We start from the raw sequence: 10,459 nt of genomic DNA on the forward strand, positions 1-10,459 counted from the left end.
GGAATAGATATGGATATGATTCTTAATGCTGCTAACACAGTGGGTACCGAGGGTCAACTTCGTGCAAGGGAAAGATATTCACTTTGTATTTTGCTCCCAATGGAATGGTGGGATGAAGATTTGTTTCAGAGAAACCCAAGCAAGCATAGATTAAAGTCTACCTTGCTACATCACAGAATCATAAAATCTGTTTTTCCAGCTATTTTTCCAGGCACAACCTTTAGGCTGAAAACAGGTTTGTTCAACACATGGTAGCATCAGGGTGGCTACAAGCTGCCTGGGCACAGCCAGTGGACAGGGCCCCCCAAACACACACACACTCTCCCATCGTTCAGTCATCAAGGATTTCCCATCTCTTCTTCACAGACTGAAGGGATCTGAATGAAAATCTTCTCAGACAAGTACAACAACATCAAATCTAAGTATGTGCAGGAGAGCAGTGCTACAATGGCACAGAAACATAAAAAGGCAGATATCTGCAAGGGGCAGATATCTCACTTCAGTGAGCTCAGTGAGCAGAAGTTTAACAGCATGATCATCTCTGCCAGCGTATCTCTTGAGGGTGCTTGTTCCTGATTCCTGAGAAACCTCCAGATTTGGGAACTTGCGTTCACTTCCCACATATGTCAAATGCATTTGCTTTCTGAGTCAGAGCCTGGGGCTTCACCAGAATTTCCCTTTGCTGCTGAGTCACTGCCCACAGAAAGCCATGCAGGTGCCCTGGAAGCGCAGGCTGGGTGATTGTGGGAGTGTGCTGCTCCTGACCCTAAATTTTCCACACCCCGAGGGACCAGGAAAGTCACTGCCCTCGTTGCCACAACAAACTCTCACCGGTCGTGGTGCTGGCAGTATTCAGGGTGGCCGAGAACATGGCTTGTTCCTCTGAAGGTGTCCTCAGCTGCGTCGGTGGCCCTTTGCATCCATTTCATGGGGTCAGTAAGTCTGACATCCTATTCCTTCTGTGAACGGTATCCTCTGTAACAGCCTTTGCAGGAGATGAGAGAAGCAGTGATTGGGGTTTGACCTTTACTATAATGAAACACTTGCCCAACAGATTTCCTTCAAGGGGTTTATGGCTTCTCCATCCCAGCCTTGGGCAGTTTGGGTCCAATAACTGCACCACTTTCAATGCACAGGGAGCAGGGATTTGTCACAACCCCCCGAAGCACAGCTGCAAGCTTCGTGTATTTGGGGATGCTATGGAGCTAACATGGCTAAAATCACTGGAAATTCAGCCCATCGAGTGTAGATAATATTAAGAAAACAGAAGAGAGGGACAGGAGTACCAAACCTTTAACTGCTTTCAGGCTGTCACCAGCTGGGAAGCAAGTGGGAGTTAATATTCTCTACCAGGGACGAATGGCCACCACCAGCAGTTCTCTACTTCAGCCTGAATCCTCCTCACCTCACAAGCCCTGCAACTGTGCCAGAGACATGAGACCAAGTATATCAGCTAATTTGCTGCCACTCTGTGGCAGAAGGGGTATGGAGCTGGAGCATGAAAGTTGCTGCAAATCAATGCAAGAAAAGGGTGTGGGACACAGCACACGTGGCCACCTTGGTCAGGCTCCCACTTTCAGCTGCAGCAAAGAACCTCACTTTTTGGCAAGTTGCACCTCAAAATCTCATTTGAGCAAGAAAACTGACAACCAGGATGGCCCATTTTGTCTTGCTGAAGAAGGCTTTATTCTTGTTTTCTCTGCTGCTCCTGAGGAGTGGACAACACTAGTCTGAAAGTGCTTGGCTGGGATGGGGACCAGCCACAAAACACAGTCCTTTAGAAACTTAGCCTGAAAACCAAGCTCCTGTGGAAGTGCCAAGGGGGAGGAGGGTGGTCTAGCAGAGGCTTCTTGACCACGAATTTATTTATCATGCAGGGCGTCAGAAGCAGTTTGGTCCTTATCCCACTGTGAGACAACTTGTGTTAAATACTTTATTTTTAAGTGAAAGAGGAAAGAGATTTAGAACAGGACAAGAAAACAAGCATTGGGGGTGAATGAAGCAACCTAGGAAGACAGTGGCTTCTAAGCACAAAGTGCATGACATGGCCAGTTTAGGAAACCACACATCTAAAAATCACATCTGGGAGTCCAGCACAATCCATCCCCATGCCATTGCTCTCATCTACTCCCTGTGGCCTAAGACCTGACTCCCTGCTTCTACCTAAGCACTGCAAAAGAGACCTAAAGCTGACCAGAGGACACAGTCACCAGCTCCCCAGGAGGGCCAAGGGAGCAGGTCATAAGCCTGGATAAGCCTCGGTACCTTCCTTTGCTGGGCTGTGCTGGAGTCATCAGGGAACTGTGATGCATAACAGCAACGCTTTTCCCTTATCCCTCCCTTAAGCACAACTCCTCCCTGTGCTCCTCTGTCTTGGGAAACCTGCAGCTCAGAGGCTCCACAAAGAGAGAAAGAGAAGCGTGGTCTGGAGAGGGGAAGGGACTCCTCTGCTTTGGGAAAGCTGCACTGCCAGGAAGAAGTCCCTTTTCCCCATCACTTTTGCACTCTGTGAAGCCGTGTCGGGGAGTTTCCCAGTGACAAGCAACTCCTCATCCTTCCACACTGGGGAGCGCTGGGCACAAGTCAGCGTGGGCTGGGTGGGTGGGAAAGCCTAAGCTGTTTTGCAGGAACGTGTTCTTTTTACTGACATTTTCAGGAAAGGAGTCAAAAGTGCTCTTTGTCATATGATTTCGCTCTAGGTTGTCCTGTGAGAAACAGGGAGTTGGACACAATGATCCCTTCCAACTTGGGATATTCTGTGATTCTATGATAAGCGGGTTTTTTTTTACTTTCTGATCAATAAAGACGGAAGGATTTTGATGAGCTAAAAATGCCTGATTACATCTTTCTTATTTTGGACATTACATCTGTGTTACTACATTATTGGGTTTGCATGTTGGACACATAAAAACGTTTTCTCTTGGTTTGCCTTTATTGCAAGCAAGTGGTTTTACCAAATCAAAATGAGACAATTTGGTATTCTCGAAGTGATTGTTTCACTCTGGACTCACCTGGTGATCGCTGGGCTGGGTGACCCTGGTAACTGTTACTGGATGTGATCCTGATGCTGGTCTGCAGATTAAGCGGTTTTTTTTTTACTTTCTGATCAATAAAGACGGAAGGATTTTGATGAGCTAAAAATGCCTGATTACATCTTTCTTATTTTGGACATTACATCTGTGTTACTACATTATTGGGTTTGCATGTTGGACACATAAAAACGTTTTCTCTTGGTTTGCCTTTATTGCAAGCAAGTGGTTTTACCAAATCAAAATGAGACAATTTGGTATTCTCGAAGTGATTGTTTCACTCTGGACTCACCTGGTGATCGCTGGGCTGGGTGACCCTGGTAACTGTTACTGGATGTGATCCTGATGCTGGTCTGCAGATTCTCCTCTTATCTTATCACCACAATTTTGCCCCATGATCAGGGAAGGATTTTGATGAGCTAAAAATGCCTGATTACATCTTTCTTATTTTGGACATTACATCTGTGTTACTACATTATTGGGTTTGCATGTTGGACACATAAAAACGTTTTCTCTTGGTTTGCCTTTATTGCAAGCAAGTGGTTTTACCAAATCAAAATGAGACAATTTGGTATTCTCGAAGTGATTGTTTCACTCTGGACTCACCTGGTGATCGCTGGGCTGGGTGACCCTGGTAACTGTTACTGGATGTGATCCTGATGCTGGTCTGCAGATTCTCCTCTTATCTTATCACCACAATTTTGCCCCATGATCAGGAGTCCCAGCTGAGTCTGGCTCCATCCCTGGGTCTGCCCAGTTCACCTCAGTACTGCATAACTGGGTCCTGCCTGACAGAGTGGTGGTTGTGGTTTTGGGCTTGACTCCTGGCTCCCTGACCTTTCAGGAGCCGCTGGTCCCCACTGCACCCTCACAATCTGATTCTGAAGGGATACCCAGGCTCTGACTTTTTATTCTGGTTCAAAATAAAAACACATTGCCAACTGCTGAGATCCCATCTGAGATGGGAATCCTCACAAAATCCACTTTCACTGTACATGGATACCTCTTACCTGAATCCCATTTGGGTATTAATACTGCAGCAAAGAACATCCTGTGATGTCCAATGCTCTGGTGACCGAGTGGGAACAGTCCACTGATGTAAAATGCCACCAGTTTCTCTTGCTCTCTATTCCAAATCCCAACCTTCTCAATACCAAAATCTGCTACAGGTTTTTTCAGAGTCTGCTGTCAAAGCCCAGATCCTCTCTCTTTTTTTTTCAGGAAGAGCCTGCCATGCCCTCTGCTTTTACTGGCGTGGAGATAGTTCTATGATTTGTATATTATTAATACACAGAAGGCTATTTCTCCACAATATCTTCTGGTGACTGGACCAGCCTCAAAAGAGGCAACTCCAGCATGTAGCCAAGATAATATATTTCTGTCTTTGGTACTTTGAAGCTCAGCTGCGTGATTATTCTCTGGAGTGAATTATATCCTTCATTGCACTCTTCTCTGAGTTCAGTGTATTTTTTTAAGTCATCGTTTTCCTTATATATATAGTACTTCGACTCCCAGAAAAAGAGACTCTTTCCCCAAGGATACCATTAACATCTATATCATGAAGATCATGAGCAAGGCATTGAAATCCACCTAAAGTGTGGGAACACTTCATAGCTGGTGATTTTCCATATACTGCTCTTCAACTGAACAACAACTGTTGACCCAACCAGTTCTGCTTGCCACCAACTCCATGCAGGTTACTTGAGCTGACAGCACATATTCTTCCTCCAATAAACCCAGTGCTGAGTTCTCAGCAGGGTTAGATCCCTTGATCCACAGGAACCTGCAGTTCCTCTGTCACATCAACATTGACTTGATGTTGATGCTGTAACTGCTGTTTTTATGGCAAACAGGAGTGGACACCAACTGATGTGACAGAAATATACATCTACTACCCCCATGTGTATAGCAAAGGCAGGTGCAGGAGAACACCTAGAACTTCCTTCCACTCCTAGAGTGTCTGCAAATTCTCATGTGCTTTGTGCCTAAAACGTTTGCAGTGGTTTTTCTTCGTCTTTAGACAAAAACTAATTCATTCTAATTGCATTGGAATAGAGGGAAGTTACCTGGTGTTTCAATAAAAACAAAGCAGCCTTAAAATGCTATCCTGAACAGAAAAATCATAGTGACAGACAAAACAATCAAAATTGCAATTAAAATACAGCCTTGATGAAGTTCAAATACACAAATGTACTGTATACAGAATTTCTTAGGTACTAAACAAAATAATCTTAGCACATAATTCTGCTATATAAACAATGAGATGTGTTTTATTTTCGTACCTCAACAATATTTGTTATTTCAAAATTAAACACAGGTAACAATTAAGGCTATCCAGTTAAAAGACAAATATTCCTAGTTAATATCTATGCCTTAAGAAAGTAAATGACATTAAAATTATATTGAGCATTTTAGGTTACATTCTTCCTTTCCAACAGCAAAAACCACAACAGATATTTTGTTTAACAGCTCAGTGACTTGGTTACACAAAAATCAAGGACTGTTGAAACGTGTTGATCCACTGGAAGAGCCCAATGGCATTTTGGTCAAGGAAAAGTTGCCACTGACTTCAGCAGAGCCAGAAAAGGATTTGCTGTCGGAGGGCTCCCTTGCTGCTACCCGAATGCCACGGCAATTCCTGTGAGCCCACAGGGTGGGTTATCAAACGGTGCTGGTTCCCAGGACTATGGATACTCAGTGATTTCAGAAAGAAAACATTGTTTAAAAAAAACAAAGCAATCAAAAACCCCATGCTTTCTCCTCACTGTCAGAGCAGGACCGTGCACAAATCTTCTTGCCCAGCATGAAAAATGAGATTATGGTCTGTCAGGCGATGGAGGGCACAACTAGCATCATGGCTTGTAGACCAGCTGAGGGTATATGCAGGGGCCCCAGGTGATGGAACTGGGCTACGTGGTGCACTTTCAGGCCATAAAGGAGCACCCCAGCCTGTCTGCAAATGGCTGGATAAGAAACTGCTGCATATAAAAAAGCATGGGAGGAAGTACAGTATGGGAAAGACCCATGGGATTTGACAGGTCTGATCATCCATGGATCAAGTACTGCAACTTGAGGCCCCACCAATGGTTCGATCTGTGCTAAGGCAGCAAGTAAATGCAATAAGAACTATTTGCATTCCCTTCCCACCAAAGGGAATAAACCATCCTGAAGGTTTATGGCTAAAGGCAAAGGGAAACAGAGGCTGGGAAATGTTAGAGCTTCTTGCTCCTTTTCAGCCTCTGTTTGAAGATAGCAATGTCATAATAGCTTTTAAATTTCACCAGGAAAATGGGTATTGGGATGATAATAGTTAACATGCCAAATACTGCAGCTAAGGCTGCCATCACTTGGCCAGCTGTGGTGAGAGGGATAATATCTCCATAGCCCACCGTAGTGAGTGTGATCAAAGCCCACCAGAAGCAAATGAGAATGTCAGTGAAGTACAGCTCCCCTCTGTAGGAGGGATGGCTACCCAGCAACTCCCCATAGAAAAAGAGAGAGCCAAAGAAGAGGGTCTCAAAGGCCAAAATCATCAGCAGGATGCAGATCTCTCTGAGGATAGACTTGAAGGTGTAGCACAGAACCCTGAGGATCAGTGGCGTTTCTATCAGCTTGGAGATCTTCAGGAGTTTGAGGAGATAGACAATGCGAACAAAGCCCAACCAAAGCCCCAGGCTTGGCATTCCCTGAATCTGCCCAGCCACAAAGAGTTCGATATAAACTGGGAAGAGGGAGAGGAAGTCAACCACGTTCAGGGGATTTTGGAAGAACAACTTCTTGTCTGGGCAGACACAAAATCGCACAGAGAACTCAAAAGTAAACCAGAGGACACAGAAAAGCTCCAGATGAAGCAAGTAGGCAGCCTGGTGGTAATAGGGTCCATGGTCGTTGTGGGAGACCTCAGAATAGCCAACAGAGGTGAAGTTAGCAGTAAAGTACTCAAATTGTGCCTTGGTCTCCTCACAGAATATGATGACAATTCCAACGATGAACAGCAGAGAAACAAAAGCCAAGCACTGCAGAGGGAGGAAAGGGCAGATGTGCAATTAGCCCAACAAACAAGTATCACATAACCTCACAGCCCCACCACAACCCCAGGATCCCCTCCACAGGCACAGCACGATCCCAGACCAATCATTGTTGCTTCGCTCACATGGAGTGCATTTTCTGCTTTCGGAACTGTAAAATAATAGAGAAAATCGGAGTAAAAGGAAAAAAAAAAGCCACCTGAACTCCTATCTCAAAGTTTGTAAGGAAGGGGAAATGTCTGACAGCTGCAGTAATGCGGACAGACTCACACTGAGGGCCTCTTCAGCACTAAATGTTGGCTCCAGAAATACCAGCAGCACAGAAAACACCCTCTGCGGTCTCTGACCTGTGTTTGTTGCTCTGCATGCCTGACATTTTAAAGAGGCACGGGGTGTGCATTTTGTACAGAGAACGGGGACAAGAGGAGGAGAGAAGGAGGAAGGGTCTGTTAATGAGAAGAGAGAATTTTATTTTCTTTTTTGATCAGCGACTCAAAGCATACTTATCAAAACTATGAAGCCATTAGCATTTTTCATGGACCCATTCCAGTAATCCCAGAGGACACAGGCTGTACAGGACACGTATAGTATTACCTTAGCACTGAAAGAGGAAAAGGGTTTTTCAAATATAGCCCAAATCTTTGGCTGCCACCTGGTTCGCCAGCTGAAATCCCTTCTTTCTGCCTGGACTATGAGGCACTGGTCATCAGTCTGTTCATTTTCATCCCAAACGTTAAAGTCCTCTGGCTGCACCTCTTTGCTATTCAGCTTCAGCCAGCAGCAGGGCGCTAGCTGTGTCTCATTGATTTCCCAGAAAGCCAGCTCTTCTTCTAAGACTGACCTACAGATGTCAATGGGGCAGTGGAAATGTTTGGTCCTATAATAATTCAGCACGTAGCCGAAGATCTCAGCGCTCCGATCAAAAAAGAACTCTTTGGTGGTGGGGTCATAGTCGTAGATGCTTGGGGCGTGGGGCTCTGTTAGATTGCACAGCTTGGTCCCTGGGAAGGTCTGGAGGGTGCTGCTGTACGTCTCATATCTCACTCCCCCGATATTCAGGACGATTCTTTCCTTGGAGCCTTCCATCTGTGAGGGAGGAGAGAGGTGCAAGTCCTCATAAGCTCTTGTTTATCTTCAGTCAAAAAGAGAAGAACACAAATTAAAAGCAGCAAACTAAAGCAAGTTTTGGAGCAGGAAGGTTTTTCAGGGTACCCCATTCCAGTGCTTTTAAAGCACATTTTGTACCCAAAACCCGCATCTCCTATAGGGAGGAAGGCACTTCTGCTATTCCCCATCATGTTCAGTACCTGACTCTGCTCCACGACCATATTGTCTGAGCATTTCTCAGGAGATGCATCAAAGAAAATGACAAACATCTGGTTTGCATTGCCCTCCCTCTCAGCTTCTCCCCATGGGCACAGAGCACGCAAGTCCAGAGTCTGTCTCACCACATTTGTTCACATACTGCAGATAACAATTGCAATAAACTCATTTGAGGTAAAGTTCCCATTCCCAAGATATTCCTTCTACTATCCCTTCCCTCATCTAGTTCTTCCACCTCTGCCCCCAATTTCTTTCTCCACAAGCAGTTTCTTGCGGAGACCTCCATGTGCAAAAGATGTAAAACAGTCATCAGCAGCTTCTCCAAACAAGTCTTTAAACAAAATCTCCTGTGTTGAGTCCGGCATAACAAGTTTCACAGCAGACCCTGTTGCCTGGTGGGAATATTCAGGTTATGCTTTTTCCTTGAGTTTTCCCTGTACAGAGTCCCACTGAGCCAAATCACCTTTCCTGCTGCAGGAAGCTGCTCCATACCTGGAATCTATATGCAAGGTTCCTGGACCAGATAGAAATACAGGATAATATACTGACTCCTCCTTCAGGGCTGGCTGACATCTCAGAATAGCAGCAGAACCTGCTGCCAAGGCCTTTGGCACTGGAAAGCATGTTCGGTTCCTTATTTCCTGTAATATATCCCCTGTTTTGCTCTTCAAAATCCAACACACCTGGGAGAAACTCAAGCCCTGCTTTATAAACATTATTCTAAGAAGGGAGGGAACCCAAGGATTTCTGTAGCCTCAGGAGCACAGAGGAGATGTGCAGAATAGGGGCAGGATGTTCTTGAGAAAGTGAATTGGGCTGCCTTTCACCCACACGTATCCACTTCTGACTGATGGTACCCCATTTCCCTTCCTCCATCCCTACACATTTCCACCCAACATCCTCTTACACCCCACATTTCTAGTTCTGGCCCTTCTCTTGTTCTAATGGAGCAAGCCTGACTTCTCTTTCCTCCTTGGACTCTCCTACCCAGAGATGGCTGCTCTGTGTGCTGAGACCATCCACGCAGAAATTCCAGTTGTCCTTCCTCCCTTTTTTTTTGCAGAAAGCACTGAGCAGGGGAGTCACAGGTCACTTCTGCAACAAACCTTTCCATCTAGCATCAGCAGGGAAACCAGCCCTCCTTGCACCAGGGGAGGCTCCCAGAAGTAAAGAACTACCTACAGCACCTCATTCAGCTTTATCAGAAAGGGCTGGAAGCTGCAGCTTGGTCGCACGCTCATGGCACAAGAGAATCCTTGCCAATCCCAACATCTGTAAGGCTTGATGCAGCTCCACCCTAAAACTTCCACTAACTTCAGCAAGAGCAGGATTGAGCCTAAGGACTGAAAGCGTGCTGGCATTCCTTAGCACTTGCTGCACAGGAATCCACACAGCGTGATTCTAAGCAGGTTAGATGAATTCAGCACTCAGCAAATCTGGAGTTACGTTATTAACCTCTGTTGCCCAGCTCTCTAAAGAGCACAGTGATTTTTGAGATCCCAGCTAAACTTGCCTCTATCTGCTTAGAACACCAGATACCTTTTGCTCAAAACATAACAACCCCCATGTGAGAAATGAGCCCAGAAGTGCTGTTTCATGTTCTTACCTTGGTGCTATCGCAGCAACTCTGCAACCAGAGGAAAAGAGAAGAGAGGGGGAAGAAGAGAGACAACTTCAGTGCAAACAGGATGTTCGATGGCCAGTCTCCAAAGCTCAAGTCTCATAGATGCCAGAAAACAAAACCAGCCAATAGCACTGAAAAGATGCAGAGGCCCCTCTCCCTTCTTCTCTGCCCTATCAGCAGCCGTTCTCCTCACTCCAGGGAATAAAACTCAAAGAAGGTGGCAAAAACTGCCAGGCCAGAAATGCTCTGGCTACTCTGCCACCTGCTGCTCTGCTAACAACCTCAAAGGGCCATGGCCTTTGGGGAAATAACATGGAGCTCAAATGCCTTAGGACCAATTAGAGACTAAACCATCGAGCCACAGAAAGGCAGACAGCACTGCTGTGTCTTACCCAAGCTTGAGTTAAAAATAATATAGAAAAGAACAGCAGCAAACAAATAAACAAACAAAAAAA

At 45.5% G+C, this 10,459-nt stretch overlaps 1 protein-coding gene across 1 annotated transcript; it reads right to left on the minus strand.

The window, feature by feature from the left end:
- Positions 1-5,271: 5,271 nt before the first annotated feature.
- On the minus strand, positions 5,272-10,076 carry LOC106895453 (potassium voltage-gated channel subfamily C member 1-like). Its single transcript, XM_014954887.1, has 3 exons — positions 9,987-10,076; positions 7,652-8,143; positions 5,272-7,045 (listed from the first exon to the last, which is right to left on the minus strand). Exons 2-3 carry the CDS (start codon positions 8,141-8,143, stop codon positions 6,242-6,244), a joined length of 1,296 nt encoding a protein of 431 aa, XP_014810373.1. The 5' UTR covers positions 9,987-10,076; the 3' UTR covers positions 5,272-6,241.
- Between the last annotated feature and the right edge of the window lie 383 nt (positions 10,077-10,459).

Source organism: Calidris pugnax, unplaced genomic scaffold (assembly GCF_001431845.1).
Source record: "Calidris pugnax isolate Ruff unplaced genomic scaffold, ASM143184v1 scaffold38, whole genome shotgun sequence".
NCBI classification, from domain to species: Eukaryota; Metazoa; Chordata; class Aves; order Charadriiformes; family Scolopacidae; genus Calidris; species Calidris pugnax.

Excerpts from the sequence above, each read along its gene's own strand:
- LOC106895453 (XM_014954887.1), bottom strand. The coding sequence starts at position 8,143 with ATGGAAGGCTCCAAGGAAAGAATCGTCCTGAATATCGGGGGAGTGAGA. Across the intron at positions 7,046-7,651 it reads TTTCCTCTTTCAGTGCTAAG|TGCTTGGCTTTTGTTTCTCT; the intron begins GTAATACTATAC and ends CTCCCTCTGCAG.